Raw genomic sequence first — 18,749 nt, forward strand, 5'->3', positions numbered from 1 at the left:
CGGCCCAAGTAGCTACCGTAGCTGATGCCAGCTTGTGTTAACACAAATGTCCAGATTGCAAAATGCATTTAATTTCCATCGTTACACTGATGACTTTTACCGTAATTTTAATAAACGACGCTGAAAGTCAGTTTACAGGCAATGAAGTGTGTAGTTTCGTACTTGATGAAAATTTGTTTTTATTTTATTATCGTGCAGCCACTTTATTAACCTTTATATGGACTGCGAGTCAAATATGAGCCATTGTATGTTTGAAGCATACTTTTAATATTTTACTCATAAGAAAAAATGTTGACCTATCTAATCTAAACTTAACATAATTCTTCTTCTCTTCCAGCTTCTAACTGCCAATCTCACACAATCACCACAAACTGGCGATTCGCCAAATACACCAAACACCTCATCAATGCCTATTTCTGGCGGTGCAAATGCGCCGTCGCTAAGTCCTTCAAATGTTGGTGAATGTCGCGTTAATACGGGCGCCAGTGGATCGGCTGATGTACCCAGCAGCGGTGCTTTAAGTCCCGACGCACTTTCACAAAATTCTAACAATACAACAGGTGGCGCTGGTGCAGCTATAAATAATCCTACAGTTGGCAGCTCGTCCGATGGCAGCGGAATTGCGGTACTGGGTGCTGGTGGCGCCGCTGTTGGTGGTTCATGCTGTGAAAATGGACGTCCCATTATGACAGATCCAGTTTCCGGTCAAACTGTATGTTCATGTCAATATGATTCAGCACGTTTGGCACTTTCAAGTTACTCGCGCTTACCAGCTGCTAGTGTCGGGGTCTATGGCACACCATATCCGTCGACGGATCAAAACCCTTATCAGAGCATTGGCGTGGATAGTTCGGCGTTCTATTCGCCTTTGGTGAGTAGGAGACAATTTTGTTACACTTTATTTCTAAAGTCACATAATCGTGGATAGTGGATATTTAGTTTTTTCTTCTTTTGGATATAAGGATATGTCCCCTCTAATTTTTTTTTCCTCAAATATTAAAAGAAATATACTTATGCATTACATCTTTTGCTTTTGATATCCTTTGTTGATTTCTTGTTGTTGTTATTATTACAACAATGGCCGATATCATGCAAACTTGTTTATGCATATGTAAAACCACAAAATGCGACAATAAACTATGTACTAGTAATAATGGCAACAACAATAAAAAATTGGAGGAACAACAGCATTGCCAACATCTTACACGACTTTGACATTGACTTTGGCTTCGGCTTCTTCGACCTTTACGTAATTTTTCTTTTTGACTTTGCACCGTGTTTTTTTTTATACTCAGCTGAGCAGAGTATATTAATTTTGTTCGCATAACGGTACCCTGTAACGGCATAAACTAATCGGGATAGATATAGACTTCCATATATCAAAATGATCTGGGCGAAAAAAGAAATTTATTTAGCCATGTCCGTCCGTCCGTCCGTATACACGATAACTTGAGTAAATTTTGAGGTATCTTAATGAAATTTGGTATGTAAGTAGTGGGTGCTCATCTCAAATCGCTATTTAAAATGAACGAAATCGGATTACAACCACGCCAACTTTTTCGATATCGAAAATTTCGAAAAACCGAAAAAGTGCGATAATTCATTACGAAAGACGGATACAGCGATGAAACTTGGTAGATGGGTTGGCCCATGACGCAGAATAATAATTAGTAAAATTTTGCACAATGGGCGTGACACCGCCCACTTTTAAAAGAAGGTAATTTAAAAGTTTTGCAAGCTGCAATTTGGCAGTAGTTGAAGATATCATGAAGAAATTTGGCACGAACGTTACTCCTATTACTATATGTATGCTTAATAAAAATTAGCAAAATCGGATGACGCTACTTAAAAAAAAAAAAAAAATTTAAGTAAAATTTTAACAAAAACTTGAATATCTTTACTGTATATACGTAAATTATGTCACATTCCACTCCAGTAATGATATCGTCGTCGTCCGCTTGCCAGAAGCATGAATGTGCCAAAATGAAAATGTTGGGAAATCGAGTTTCTCAAAATTAGAAGGATTAATTTCTAGTGTAAAAATGTACTTATATATTATACTCCCACTCTGCTCTTTTAACTGAGATAATTGTTCTGCTCGCATCCCTTCTATTCTCCGAGATTTAGCATATTCATTTTTCTGACACAACAAAAATTTAAAATGCTGATATATGTTTTGTTAACACATCTAAACAAAAAAATTAACAGTAGTCGGATCAGGTTAATCTACTCATGCTTTCTATGCATTTTGATGCGCTGAATCCGAATAAGCTATAAGAATTGTCCCAACTGGTCATGGAATGGCCTTAACCTCAAAAGACGTTAAAAAATCACTACAGATTGATTTTTAAATAACGTTAGGGCCAAGCCAAGACCAGCTAGGCCAATTCCGTTGGCGGATTGGGATTCGGAGCATCACAGTACTTGGGAAAACATCCGCGGCTTTGACTTATCGAAAGTATGTATGTAAATGAAAAAAAGTTACACATTCTATTCAATTTCATATACACTAATGTGTTTTTATTTAAGATATTATTGCAAATATAGAACTAGTTCTTATTCTCATCACAATCAGAATCTTCTGAAATGTTGGGTTCGGGAAAAGCGTTGTCCTCAAGATTTTTATAAAAATAATGATATTATTTTGGTATAACCAGTTTTTCACACAATTTTTCCAAGTATTTTAGTTTTGATTCAAAAAGAGACAACGGCTTCGAATAAACCGGCTTGCTTCAATTAAACAACTGTTTTTTTAGGATATTAAGCTATTATTATTGGCGGCCACCGTGGTGTGATGGTAGCGTGCTCCGCCTATCACACCGTATGCCCTGGGTTCAACTCCCGGGCAAAGCAACATCAAAATTTTAGAAATAAGATTTTTCAATTAGAAGAAAATTTTTCTAAGCGGGGTCGCCCCTCGGCAGTGTTTGGCAAGCGCTCCGATTGTATTTCTGCCATGAAAAGCTCTCAGTGAAAACTCATCTGCCTTGCAGATGCCGTTCGGAGTCGGCATAAAACATGTAGGTCCCGTCCGGCCAATTTGTAGGGAAAAATCAAGAGGAGCACGACGCAAATTGGAAGAGAAGCTCGGCCTTAGATCTCTTCGGAGGTTATCGCGCCTTACATTTATTTATTTATTTAAGCTATTAAAAATTCTTCATCGGTATAATTTTTTTTGAAGAACACCAGTCACGTATACCCGAACATTCGAACATACGAATATGTGCTGCTCTTATTTTTTTTCAAAAATTGTTTTGCCATATCAACGAATGTGTCATACAATGTGCCACATTCGTTTTTCTTGCTGAACTTTGTCTGATTGAATTATACATTCGTGAAAATGGCATTTCAAATTATTGGGGTTTCCATGTACGTAGGAAGCTCTAGATTTAAGTAGAACCTAGAGAATCTAAAGGGTAATTCAAAGAGGCCTCTAACGCAAAATCGAAAAAATTGCACACTCATGTTTCTGGATAGCGGGCGACGATATGGTGCAGCGAAATACAAAAATAAAAGCAAATTTCAAAATGGGCGTGGCTTCGCCCTTCTTCATTTAATTTGTCTAGAATACTTTTAATGCCATAAGTCGAACAAAAATTTACCAATCCTTGTGAAATTTGTTAAGCACATAGCTTCTATGACGATAACGGTTTTCAGTGAAAATTGGCGAAATCGGTTGAAGTCACGCCCAGTTTTTATATAGAGTCGACCGTCTATAACTTAAGCAAAAATCGATATATCTTTACTAAACTTATTTCACGTACTTATCTGAACTCACTTTATCTTGGTATTAAAAATGGAAGAAACCCGACTATGGCGACGCCCACTTTTTCGATATCGAAAATTTCGAAAAATGAAATAAATGCCATAATTTTTACCAAATACGAAAAAAGGGATGAAACACCGTGATTGGATTGTTTTTTTGGATGCAAAATATAACTTTAGAAAAAACTTTGTAAAATGGGTGTGACACCTACCATATTAAGTAGAAGAAAATGAAAAAGTTTTGCAGGGCGAAATCAAAAGCCCTTGGAATCTTGGAAGGAATACTGTTCGTGGTATTACATATATAAAAAAATTAGCGGTACCCGACAGATGATGTTCTGGGTCACCCTGGTCCACATTTTGGTCGATATCTCGAAAACGCCTTCACATATACAACTAAGGGCCACTCCCTTTTAAAACCCTAATTAATGCCTTTAATTTGATACCCATATTGTACAAACGCATTCTAGAGTCACCCCTGGTCCACCTTTATGGCGATATCTCGAAAAGGCGTCCCCTATAGAACTAAGGCACATTCCCTTTTAAAATACTCATTAACAACTTTCATTTGATATCCATATCATACAAACATATTCCATGGTTACCCTAGGTTCATTTTCCGACATGGTGATTTTCCCTCTCAGCTGAGTATGCAATGTTCGGTTAAACCCGAACTTAGCTTTCCTTACTTGTTTTTAGTTGTTTTAATTGTTGTTGATGTGGCGCTTTGCTGCCGAAGGCTCTAAAAGCCAGAAATGTGCAGCGCTTAATGTTTGAATTCATGTTCCTAAGTTGAGTAGTACACTGAGAAAATTTGTATTGTAATTTTTATGTAAAGTACAGAAAACTTATATAAATAGTTACAACATAAATCGATAGTTTTATCACACAATCCTCTGTGATGAAGCTTATCTCATTGTCATGAGGAATCTCGGACTACTTACCCAAGCGATTTTGTTTTGCCGCATTCCTAAGTGGATCATACAGGACCAGGACGTAAAGGGATCTGTTAGGTTGTGATAACCGAACGACATGCTTCGTGTTTTTTAGTTGTTTATATGATTATCTTGCTACATCCAAGATTTACGCATCATCAAAAAGCATAAGCGCACCTAGTGTCGCAAAAATGGAATCGTGAGTGAAGGCCTACGCCTACTCGGCTATAAGACCTGCTCTCAGAGAGCAAAAGAAAGCCATGTAGAATGTATGAACAGCGGTTTTTTTAGAATACTTTGATGAAGTAGTGAGTCCCATAAACCTTTCAAAAAGAACGAATTGCAACAAAGTAAAATTAACGTAGTACATTTAACAAAAAAAAAAAAAATACTAAACTCCCCTGTGATGGAGGTGGGAAACATTAAATAAAATGTAAATCTTTGGCTTTGCCTTAGAAAACAATAATTAGCAGAAAGATAGGCGAATCGAATGCAGTGAGAAGAAGCGATCATATCGTATAAAAAGAAGAGTCATATTTCATTAGCAAGACATGACCTAATAAGGTCAGCCGTTGGGTTTTAATTTGATGCGTAAAGTTTATACGGCTCATTATTAAATTTTCTATAACCCTGCCTATATTTCCGGTAACGGGAATGAATTAAAGTTTACGCAGGTATTTTTATTCCTAAAATAGTTGACCTCAGTACTGGAACGTTGAGCATTTGTCAAAGCGCGAATTTTTGACCTGATGTGTGCTCTTATCACATCAATTGACATCACCAAAAATTTTCCAAAGGCCTCTTTCGGTGTGTTAATGTTATAGCCTTGGCTAGGGCAGTGAATATAAGTTCTTCATGTTTTCTTAAGGTTCAGTCTTAGGATAAATCCCTTTACTCTGTCACTGCTCCAGAGAAATAAACATACATCTGAATGCTTTTTGAGTGCCTATAAAACTTTGGTGAAGTTATGTCTCTTTAAATTTTTATTAGTATATTCAGCAGTAAGTAGGCAGGTAGGTATAAAAGGACACCCAAGGAGGTATTTATAAGCCGTTTTTAACTGCCTAAAAAACCGTATAAACCTTCTGAAGCCAGAGTTAGTAATACAGTTAGGAATATATGGAATACATTTTTCTGGCAACCTGCCCAGGTTCTTCAAAAACGTGGCTTCCGGATGGATTTAGATATATGCAGTAGTATCAGTTTAATTGGCGAGTCCGAGTAGATTCCAGCACTCACACCTGAGTACTGCCTCATATGATCACCATATTCGGCTTCCGACTCTTTATCTAACCGACCATCAATTTACGAACGCAGAATGCATTCAGGTCTCTTGCAGTATTTCAGCTTAGCTTACAATCCCTCAAACTCGGAAGTATGTGCTAGCAATCCAGTCTCGGTAGTTCACCTTCGGGTGATCAAAAAATTAATAGATCTGTATATTGTCGCAAGTTATTCGCTAAATAGTTTCAAAGAGAAAACATTTGTCGCACATTTCTTAGAGCTTTTTTGGGGTGCTCGTAAAAACTTACACCCTTCTCTGATTGAAATGCGACCAATGAAACTCTTCTTTTCGCTTCGCTAAGTTCACGAAGCACCAAAACAAGCACTTCCCAAAAAATTACACCGCTGCACGATGTTCGGATTGGTTTTAGGCAATTACGTAGTCTTTAATATAAGATGAGTCTACAGAGAGTTTTATTTCGACATATCCTAGTTCATTATTGAAAATCCTGGGAGTTAGTTGTTATCGCAATATGAGCTCGGAAATATAAAAAAGTAGAAAGGCTCCTGGTGCATAAACAATATATATCCGAAAAGAGACTTTTTCCGAACAGGTCCTCGGAAGGTGCCAGCCAATAGTAATGCATCGAAGCTTTCATTAACCTTGTTATCTCAAATAATTTTGAAGATATTGACAAAAAGGTTAAAAAGCCTTAACAAAGATAGGAACAACACCAAAGCTCCGGATAATAGCAGTAATTAAGGATGGTGTTCTCTTCAGTATTTCTCTTGTTGTGGAGATGGCGAACAAAAGTGAAACTTATATAGCAGTATTTAGCGAAAGGTGTGGAGTAGGAACAGTTTTCGTTTCACACCGAAGGTGTTGGGTTCAAGTCACGGGAAAAGCAACATTAACGGATTTTAGCGAAACTGAAAATAAAGAAACATTTACTGGCATATTGCGATGATACCATTTCGAAATCGCCACGTAATCATCATCCGGCCTGAAAAATTTATGAACAAGTTTTTTCAATTAGGCCTAAAACTTGTAGGTCCCGTGCCGCCAATCCGCAAGAAAAAGAAAAAGGGACACTACGCAAATTAGAAGAGGCACGGCCTAAAATCTCTTCGGAGTTTTTCGTGCCGTGTATTTATTTATTTATTTTTGGTAGCTTTTGTAGCCATTTCCTGCCTGTTAATTTTGTGAGAGCTTAATATTGTGCTCAAACCGTGTGGAATACATTTAGAAGCACCCTATTTACACTTATGATTCAGTTAAATTTTCTCACTGTGCATACATTGTGGCAACAACTGATTTGCACATCGCCATGTTGCAGCTATGTCATTAGAGGAAGCGGCAAGTTGTTGCCACTCATAAACAACAGCCTTTGTGGAGAGCGCCACAGTCAATGTGACAAAGAGGCCAACCAAATAACTGTCCATGCCATGTACAGGCCATACTTCTTTTTTGTGTGGCTTCCTTGTGGCAGCCATGCGAGTTTTGCATATAATTTTGAGTTGAATCTATGTATGTACATGTCCAGATACACTTTCTTACCAACAATTGCACCTCAAACTTGTCTCTGCCACATTGCGCTTGTTGTTGCAGGAGTTGCTGTTGTTGTTGTTGTTGCAGTTCAGGTTCGTCTGCTTGTCAATATCATGTCGGTTTAATCGAATTATCATTATGGCTGGCTGACTGAAGTTAAGTTCATTCAGTACATCTAAACGGTCGACTGGTCTTTTAGTCGAGAACGTTCGTCTGTCGAGGTTTTTAGTGGGACGTTGAGTGCTGTTGTGCTTGGAACGTTCATCAACCCGACCACTTGATGTATTGCCTTTGCTATTTTTGTTATTATTGTTGTTGTCGTTTTTTCTTTTGCTACTTGCCTTCGCTTAGCCTTTTAAGCATAATCACACACATACTTACATACATCAACAGCAATCCAACTTTTCAACGCTGCAATTTGATATTTTATCGCTGTGATTAAGCAAAGCAAAATGATATCATTGGGTATATGTACATATGTTTAGATTCTAAACTTAAGAAGTGTGCGCCTGGCTCAAGCAAAGTCAGAAGTCAATGGCAAGGGCTGTAGAATTTCATATCATTTTACTGCCCTGCCTGCCACTAAACTAAAAAATGAAAGAACAACAAGGAGAAGAACAGCAAATGATGGCCTCTGGCCCGTAATTGTGTGCAAAGAGCGTGTACAAGTGGCTGCCCTGACAACTACAACAATAGCAAGTAGTAAGAATGCTCAACAAAAAAGCAACAACAACAATAGCAAAAACATTAATCACCATAATAAAATTAAAAGCAACAAAGCGCAATGACTTTAACAAAATAATGTCAATGCAATACCGCAACAAATTTGTATTGACAACAATAACAACAATGACAACAACAACTCTAAGCATAGTAGCAGCCAATTTTTTAACAATAGAGTAAGCGGCAATTGATGTTTTTTTGCGAATTCTTATATTCCTAACGACATTTTGCCAATCACGTTAGCATCCACATATTTCATATTCATTCCAACGGTCGTTTATTTAGTATGTGTTGTAAAATTAAAATTCAATGGGTGGACTCATTTAACCTTATAAATGCCTTATAAAGTGTGAAAACGTATAAATTTATCTAGTGCGTAAACGAACTGTCAAATTTTGTATCAATCAAATCAAAAATAATTTCCAAAATTTGCCAGTCAAACAAACCACCGCTGTATAGCTAAATGGTTAGCGCAGCATGCCTAAAGCGTACTGATGATGAAGGCTTAGCACCCTTCGAAATGGATCTATCTGCGCAGCTATGGCAGTTTGTCTGAAAAATTTTCTACTTACTATTCCAAAAACAAAATTCAATTTTTCAAATTTAGAAAAATTAAAAAATAACAATAATTATCATTAGAAAAAAATTATTGTTCTGGCCTTGAGCTCGATTCGAACCTTGAATGATTTATCAATAGGCCGATAAAAACAAAAACAATTGTTAATAAACCATGAGCACTTGGGAATGTCAAACAAAGTAATTGACAATAAACAAAAATCCAGCATTATCAGTGCTTTGCACCAGATGGCGCAACACTGAATAAATATAGTTGGTAAAAAGGAATAGAAGTAGCAAATTTGCCAGTCAAACAAACCACCGCTGTATAGCTAAATGGTTAGCGCAGCATGCCTAAAGCGTACTGATGATGAAGGCTTAGCACCCTTCGAAATGGATCTATCTGCGCAGCTATGGCAGTTTGTCTGAAAAATTTTCTACTTACTATTCCAAAAACAAAATTCAATTTTTCAAATTTAGAAAAATTAAAAAATAACAATAATTATCATTAGAAAAAAATTATTGTTCTGGCCTTGAGCTCGATTCGAACCTTGAATGATTTATCAATAGGCCGATAAAAACAAAAACAATTGTTAATAAACCATGAGCACTTGGGAATGTCAAACAAAGTAATTGACAATAAACAAAAATCCAGCATTATCAGTGCTTTGCACCAGATGGCGCAACACTGAATAAATATAGTTGGTAAAAAGGAATAGAAGTAGCAAATTTGCCAGTCAAACAAACCACCGCTGTATAGCTAAATGGTTAGCGCAGCATGCCTAAAGCGTACTGATGATGAAGGCTTAGCACCCTTCGAAATGGATCTATCTGCGCAGCTATGGCAGTTTGTCTGAAAAATTTTCTACTTACTATTCCAAAAACAAAATTCAATTTTTCAAATTTAGAAAAATTAAAAAATAACAATAATTATCATTAGAAAAAAATTATTGTTCTGGCCTTGAGCTCGATTCGAACCTTGAATGATTTATCAATAGGCCGATAAAAACAAAAACAATTGTTAATAAACCATGAGCACTTGGGAATGTCAAACAAAGTAATTGACAATAAACAAAAATCCAGCATTATCAGTGCTTTGCACCAGATGGCGCAACACTGAATAAATATAGTTGGTAAAAAGGAATAGAAGTAGCAAATTTGCCAGTCAAACAAACCACCGCTGTATAGCTAAATGGTTAGCGCAGCATGCCTAAAGCGTACTGATGATGAAGGCTTAGCACCCTTCGAAATGGATCTATCTGCGCAGCTATGGCAGTTTGTCTGAAAAATTTTCTACTTACTATTCCAAAAACAAAATTCAATTTTTCAAATTTAGAAAAATTAAAAAATAACAATAATTATCATTAGAAAAAAATTATTGTTCTGGCCTTGAGCTCGATTCGAACCTTGAATGATTTATCAATAGGCCGATAAAAACAAAAACAATTGTTAATAAACCATGAGCACTTGGGAATGTCAAACAAAGTAATTGACAATAAACAAAAATCCAGCATTATCAGTGCTTTGCACCAGATGGCGCAACACTGAATAAATATAGTTGGTAAAAAGGAATAGAAGTAGCAAATTTGCCAGTCAAACAAACCACCGCTGTATAGCTAAATGGTTAGCGCAGCATGCCTAAAGCGTACTGATGATGAAGGCTTAGCACCCTTCGAAATGGATCTATCTGCGCAGCTATGGCAGTTTGTCTGAAAAATTTTCTACTTACTATTCCAAAAACAAAATTCAATTTTTCAAATTTAGAAAAATTAAAAAATAACAATAATTATCATTAGAAAAAAATTATTGTTCTGGCCTTGAGCTCGATTCGAACCTTGAATGATTTATCAATAGGCCGATAAAAACAAAAACAATTGTTAATAAACCATGAGCACTTGGGAATGTCAAACAAAGTAATTGACAATAAACAAAAATCCAGCATTATCAGTGCTTTGCACCAGATGGCGCAACACTGAATAAATATAGTTGGTAAAAAGGAATAGAAGTAGCAAATTTGCCAGTCAAACAAACCACCGCTGTATAGCTAAATGGTTAGCGCAGCATGCCTAAAGCGTACTGATGATGAAGGCTTAGCACCCTTCGAAATGGATCTATCTGCGCAGCTATGGCAGTTTGTCTGAAAAATTTTCTACTTACTATTCCAAAAACAAAATTCAATTTTTCAAATTTAGAAAAATTAAAAAATAACAATAATTATCATTAGAAAAAAATTATTGTTCTGGCCTTGAGCTCGATTCGAACCTTGAATGATTTATCAATAGGCCGATAAAAACAAAAACAATTGTTAATAAACCATGAGCACTTGGGAATGTCAAACAAAGTAATTGACAATAAACAAAAATCCAGCATTATCAGTGCTTTGCACCAGATGGCGCAACACTGAATAAATATAGTTGGTAAAAAGGAATAGAAGTAGCAAATTTGCCAGTCAAACAAACCACCGCTGTATAGCTAAATGGTTAGCGCAGCATGCCTAAAGCGTACTGATGATGAAGGCTTAGCACCCTTCGAAATGGATCTATCTGCGCAGCTATGGCAGTTTGTCTGAAAAATTTTCTACTTACTATTCCAAAAACAAAATTCAATTTTTCAAATTTAGAAAAATTAAAAAATAACAATAATTATCATTAGAAAAAAATTATTGTTCTGGCCTTGAGCTCGATTCGAACCTTGAATGATTTATCAATAGGCCGATAAAAACAAAAACAATTGTTAATAAACCATGAGCACTTGGGAATGTCAAACAAAGTAATTGACAATAAACAAAAATCCAGCATTATCAGTGCTTTGCACCAGATGGCGCAACACTGAATAAATATAGTTGGTAAAAAGGAATAGAAGTAGCAAATTTGCCAGTCAAACAAACCACCGCTGTATAGCTAAATGGTTAGCGCAGCATGCCTAAAGCGTACTGATGATGAAGGCTTAGCACCCTTCGAAATGGATCTATCTGCGCAGCTATGGCAGTTTGTCTGAAAAATTTTCTACTTACTATTCCAAAAACAAAATTCAATTTTTCAAATTTAGAAAAATTAAAAAATAACAATAATTATCATTAGAAAAAAATTATTGTTCTGGCCTTGAGCTCGATTCGAACCTGGAAAATTTGTATAAATTTACGCGCACCTTTCATGGTGTAAACGCGGTAAACTCAAAGGGACGCAATCTTGCAAACACAAAAGCCGTAATTTTCATTAGAAATCTCCAACATCAGCAAGTCATTTATTACAATATCTTAGTAAAGAGGTTTAGTTTTGATTTTTCACTTAATCTTGACATTTTTTAATTTGTATAACAATATTATTAAGTGCATTCATATAACAGCGTGTGTAAATGGATATAATTTTACACCTTATAAATTTATATGCTTTAATGAGTCCCCCTAATATTGTTTAAACATGAGCAGCAACATATGTAAGTGGAACTGCGACATGTGTACGACAATAGATTTACATGTGTGATTGTGCAAATTATGCACCTATTGTGATGTGAAACTTTGTTAATATATTCGACTAAGCAATGCGGTGGTAAACATGCGATCATACATAAACATCAATAAGCGAACAAAAAATTGGAGACAAAATATAATGAAGATTAACATATTACGACCAATTAATTTGATGCTTCTAGCCGGGGCAGCAATGAGAGTTTATATGGGGTATATATATATATGGTGAATATATATATATATACCACCGATCTCTATGATCTTTTTCAGACAACAAAATATGCTATATACGTAAGCAGTTGGTGAAATTTGAAGGTTCTAGCTATTAAAATGGGGCAGAAATTACGAAAAGTTTGTTATCTGAACAACCCGTTGTATGGGATACATACCATATATACGACCGATCTCTGTGTTTTTTTCAGACAACAATATATACTATATATGCAACCATTTGGTGAAATTTGAAGGTTCTAGCTGTTAAAATGGGGCAGGAATAACGAAAAGTTTGTTATCTAAACAATCGGTTGTATGGGATACATACCATATACACGACCGATCTCTGTGTTTTTTTTCAGACAACAATATATTCTATATATGCAACCATTTGGTGAAATATGAAGGTTCTAGCTGTTAAAATGGGGCAGGAATAACGAAAAGTTTGTTATCTAAACAATCGGTTGTATGAGATATATACTATATATACCACCGATCTATAAAATTTTTTCAGACAACAATGAATGCTCTGCATCTAAGCATTCGGTGAAATTTGAATCCTCTAGCTGTTAAAATGGGGCAGTAATTATCAAAAGCTTCTTATCTGAACAATCGGTTTTGGGGTTATATGCTAAATATACGACCGATCTCATCAATTTTTTCCGACAATAATATGTGCGATATACGAAAGCATATGGTGAATTATGAAGCTTCAATCTGATAAATTGAGGAATATATGACAAAAATCCTCTTTTCTGAAAAATCGGCTATATGAGGGATATATGCTATAGTGGTCCGATCCGGCAGGTTCCGAAAAATGTCTAATCGGACACCTAATATACCCGCTCCCCAAATTTTATCAAGATATCCCAAAAATTGAGGGACTAGTTTGCATACAAGCAGACAGACGGACATGACTAAAGCAACTCAGCTCTTCATCCTGCTTATTTCGGTATACTTATTGCTGGGTCTATCTATTTTCCTTTAAGTAGTTACAATTTTGAGATACGTGACGAAGTTGTTATACCATTTCATTTTCATGAAGTTGCTACGTATTGATGCAATATGTTGCAAAAGCTTTACTCAGCCTTTTCACCTCTGTGGTAAAAATAGTAAGAAGGGACCTATCGTGAAGAGTTGAAGTGTTTGAATGAACTTCAAAACTTTGTAAAGGTCAACATTTCCCAAGACATGTTGGGTTATGACAATGTTCAGCAAAAATTATCTATGGGAAGTGCGTTTGATGGAAAATACCATGATTACACTATTGCAAGAAGTTCTAACTTTTTTGACTATAATATGAGTCGGACAGAGACTACATTTCAAGGCCAACCAGAAATAAATTTCGGGTTCTCACTGTTTTCACTCTATTTTCAAGCACAAAAAATGGCTTTCTTTTTTTGATTGATATTCAACTGATATTTAATTATATGAATTAATTTTTTTCTATCCTTTACTGATATCTTTTAATTTGATTCTGATTATTATTATTTTTGATGCAAAAGAGTTTGGGGAATGTAGATCTCTCGTCTGATTTGTTAAACTTTTAATTATATTAGTATAGGGACTCAAAATAATTATTACCCGTTCAATTTTAAACCGAATAATCTTACTCCGATCCAGACCGTATTCCCGTGACCGTTTTGGGGACTGTTTTGTTGGCGTTGCTGGATGACTTTAGGATTTTTCCGGACTGCTTTTGCAATTATTTCGGGACAATGTTTAAGTTTTTTGGAGCTAAGTTGTGATCATGTCATTGGACGTATCGTTTCGGTATCGTTTTAGAAATTATTTCGGAATACTTAGTTTCCGAATCATTTCGCGATGCTTGCGGAATTATTTTTGCGAGTATTTCGAGATCATATCGGGACTATTATTTGAAGTAGTTCGAGATTACTTTCGGGACTGTTACGGAGGTATTCCGCAAATATTTCGAGATTACTTCGGATCAGTTTTGGGATCTATTTCGAGGTTGTGATACCGATCATACGAGACAAACTTACTTAAAATTACTTAATCTGCAGTAATGCCATTCCATACTGAAGGGTACGACATTTTAACACGACTTTGGGTTAAACTTTGAGGAATTTTTCTTTAACTATTTATTATAGAAGTTATGATATTTTGTCATTTACGCCCCGATTCTAGTGTGGTAACAACATTCTTTACCACGGTAACGAAATCATGTGGCAATTTTTACACCCTTTTGGTATTCTACCCGCGAAAGTAACTGGTTAATTTTTTACCCACAAAAGTAGGTGGTTACATCGAAATAACCTCACAACAGCTGTTGTTTAGAAAAAGGCAAAACTGAAAAATAAAGAATTGTAAGCGCAAATAAGTAAAGATAATAGCAAAAGAGTGTTGCCTTTGCTATACATTTTTGTTTACATTTTGTACTTTCACAGAATATATTACAATATACCTATGTAGAAACTTATCATGCATAGTATGCATATACACATCGTTCCGTTTATTCGTTAACCTCGTATCTACAAGTGAGACATTTTCGGTAAAGCGAACACGGTTGCCACACCATGTTTTCATTTGCGACCAAAATTCACCGAAAAAAGGACCACATTTTTGTTTTATTTTATTAGTATAAAATACAAAATTTTAGGATGTTTCCATATAAAATTTTACTAAACATAGTGAAGACTTTCCTTTAATTCAAGCTGAACAAACAAATATATGTGCATGCAACCAAAAATGGTACTATATTTTGGCATAGGATAAGTCTATGTCTTCCACCAACCAAACGTTGTGAACCTAGTTTTGGTCACAAAGCTCTTGGATCTGGCATTATGCTGTTGCTTGCAATGAAATAAAATATATAGTGCAGTTAGGTTTTAGTAAGAAACGGTTCAAAATTTGCGCTCTGATGTTGCCGAACTATGTATGTGGAAAATTCAGTAAATCATAAACGAGACTAGGCAATTTTGTAGCGCTATTTTTATAGATGCTTAATTTTTTCCCCTTAACGTTTAAACTTCATATCAGAGCCTAGATTCAGTAAGTTTGAGTTTTGATCCCAGGTCTCAGGGGTTCTGCTAGCACCTGCGGGAATAATTTTATACAAAACATTTCTTCCGAAATCAAATATCTTTTGCATTTGCTTCCTTTTGTCTTCGAGTTAAAATATTTCTTGTACCAAGATACTTAGTTTTCAACTTCCTTGCGTGGCTTAACACCACAATAGTCCTGGAATTCCTTGAACTCATTAAACTGGGTGAGAAAGATTTAAATATCAAAGTGCTAAACGAGAAGCATAGAATTTCTTTGTATAAGTTTTGAAAGTGTTAGGCTCACGGCAGAGTGCCCGCTATAAGCACTTTTTATCTTCATATATTTTACATAGTGTTGTATAACCGATCGAAATATCTAGCCGTTATTAATATTATTATAAAACAAGAGTTTTTTTTGATTAGTCGGTTATTTCATCAAGAATTAACTACAAAGTGTTTGTCAACACTTTTCTTTTTAATGCTTGGCATAAATTATATCCTAGGTGAAATGTTATTGTTCTGATACATTTTACTGACTGAGCAATTTTTTATGGTGAGAGTTCCATTGAAGTAAATTCAAAATTATTTGGGGCTAAAGAAAGTGTGGCAAGTTTTTGGGCAATACTGTGAATTTTTACCTGAGTGAAAAAGAAAGAAAAGTACCAATCGCGGCAAGGAAGAAAAGGGACCAGCGGACCAAATGGGGTTGGAAGGGACCATTTTTGGTCCAAATGGACCAAATTGGCAATTTCTCCACAGACACTGGTGAGTTTCTAGGTGATGATAGCGTTACCACTTGGACCAGAATCGCGAATAAAAGAACTGGTAACGATATTCGGTTACATAATGTTCTGGGAACTATTTTACCGGTAACGCTAAGAATCGGGCCTTAACGTCGAATATCCATTCGCTAATGAAATATAAATCTTAGGTGTGTAATTAACACGAAAAATTAAAATTTTCTAAGGGCGACGGGTGTGACTAATAACGTTTTCTTTTCTTACTAAAGTGTTACGCTTTTTGTACGCCGCGCAAGGGTTGTTGTTCTATTCTAAAAAACCGGCAACGCATTTACGGGGTATTTCGTTCTTTTGTGAAAAATTGTTGCCTGCTCGCAACGCAAAAGCGTTACACTTTTACCCTGTATAAAATTGCGGTGTGGCAGTGCAACTCTGTGAAACTCTCAATTCGCTCTTAAGTTCCACATATACTCTGTTAATATGAGTGAATATGGTGAGTTGAAATGTTCTTTGTATGCACTATAAATGTTGAAAATTTTCTGGGGTAGGATTAACTCTATTAAGGCTTTACCATTTACTTAGGCAACAATTTATTTCAAAAAAGAAAACGCTATAAGATCTAACATCTAATTTAAAGGAGAAACTAAGATCCAATTTGTATCTTAACGTAACTTGTGAATATATCAAAGAATAGATAAAAGCTCAATTTTAGCTTGTGACGGGTGGGACAAGTTACGTTGCAAGCTCATAATGTTCGAATAAATTTCAAGTGTGTGCTTTGCTGTAAATATTTATTTTATCTTTGATAAACCAAAAAATGTTTATAAGAACTTCTAAAATAATTTTTTGTAGACCCACTTAGTTCTATGTTAATCACTTTGAGCCATTTCTATGTGATAAAGTTTTTTTAAGCGCTATAGTATTGCAGGCTCTTCTGATCTATTGAAATTTTGGCTAAAACCCGATTTTTCTCATTTTCATTCGAAACAATTTTCATTGTATCTTCATTTAAACGAAACAAAGACGTGGTTTAGTTTTTCCGATAGCGCCAAATTTTTCCGTATAGTTGAAATAAATACCGGTATGCTCAGGTACTTTTGGTACTAGCCCGACTGCCTGGGGATGGATTTTGTGTGCCCTCTAACATTCGGGTCGCCTTATACATATACAACACGCATACCTGCGGGAGGTATATTCTAAATCCCTTACACTGAACCGTTTTTTTCTTAACCCTGGACGGTCATCCTTATTTTTTGTACATTAACGTCATCCTTCGTCATTATGACGACGACTTATTTTAAATCCATTTTCAGAAGGGTGTGAGTAGAAATAATGAACACGTTTTATTTATTTTTTTAATTTATTTCATTATTGGTAAATACAAGTCAAAACTAAAAAGAAGACCTTATACTCTTTTAACTAAAATTAATAATTCACAGTAGTCTATCAATTGGCTAAAACTTTAAGGCATTGACTTTTAAAAAATTCAAAATCACAATTTGTGGCAGGAATTCTCATACAAGTCTTTAAGTTTCTTAAAACTAAATAATTAAATTTAAATAGGAAAAGCAACATTTAAAGTTCTAACCTCAGATAAGACAGGAGGCACAAACATCAACTTTATGCTCTCCATATAGGTGTTTATGGCACTTTGCTTATACCACCTTCGTTATTCTTCACTTGGAAGAAGGACGCATGGCACAAACCTTCCGTTTTTTAGTTTCTGTTGCCGGTATCATATTTTCAGATCGATTTGTGTATGATGAGGACGTAAATTTAGTATGTCATTTCTTATCGTAGTGGTAATAGTTGGCATATTAAGTCTGTCATCTAAATGACTGTTTATAAGACGAGTAAAAAGCGTTTTTATAAAATCTACACGTTTTAAAGGCTTTTGTCCGACTTTAAACATATTGTGTGTGTAAATAACAAACAAAAAACAAAATCTATAAAAGAAATGTTGAACATACCGAAAAATTGGCATAATGGCCACCTGTTCCTATTACTTTAGAGCATGATATAATATTAGAATTTGATTTTAAAATATTAAGGGGAAAGTCGTCTTCATTCACCTCAGTTTCTTCATCTGAAGAGATTGAATTATGAGCATAATCGCATAGATCCACATTAGTTTCTCCACCTGACGAGCTTCTATTTTAGGTGCATTCGTCTTGATCTACTTCTGCGTCAAGACTTAATTCACTAGTTTCGTTTTCCAACTCATCGTCATCGATCGACGAGAGAAACTTCTCTATTTCCTCATCATGTAACAGTTGCTTAGTAGTCGTGGCAAACGAAATAAATCACTAGTCGATCATAAAAAATATACCACAAAAACCTGAAAGTTACATAAACATCATCCTTCCTCAATTTGACTACGCCATAAAACAAAACCGAAAAAAAATCTATTTACGATTTGCGTGCTCCTCTGTATGCGTGCATTCAAAGAAAGTAAACAACCGACTATCGCTGTACGAAATCGGAGATCAACACGAACAATAAAAACATATTTAAGCTGCAGACATTGGTGCTTTATTGGTAACCGTATCGATAACCTTATAACAGCTGATT

General features: G+C 35.5%; 1 protein-coding gene across 3 annotated transcripts in view; it reads left to right on the plus strand.

Annotated features, from left to right (window-relative positions):
* The window catches only part of ara (araucan), a 189,518-nt gene that overhangs the window by 143,711 nt on the left and 27,058 nt on the right, over positions 1 to 18,749 (plus strand). For all 3 annotated transcript variants that reach the window (XM_067786524.1, XM_067786525.1, XM_067786523.1), the window contains one exon: positions 338 to 871. In XM_067786524.1, the coding sequence (XP_067642625.1) occupies positions 407 to 871 (465 nt within the window). In that variant the 5' untranslated portion in view covers positions 338 to 406. The remainder of the gene's footprint in view (positions 1 to 337; positions 872 to 18,749) is intronic.

The sequence above is a fragment of the Eurosta solidaginis genome, chromosome 5 (genome assembly GCF_040869045.1).
Source record: "Eurosta solidaginis isolate ZX-2024a chromosome 5, ASM4086904v1, whole genome shotgun sequence".
Classification (NCBI taxonomy): Eukaryota; Metazoa; Arthropoda; class Insecta; order Diptera; family Tephritidae; genus Eurosta; species Eurosta solidaginis.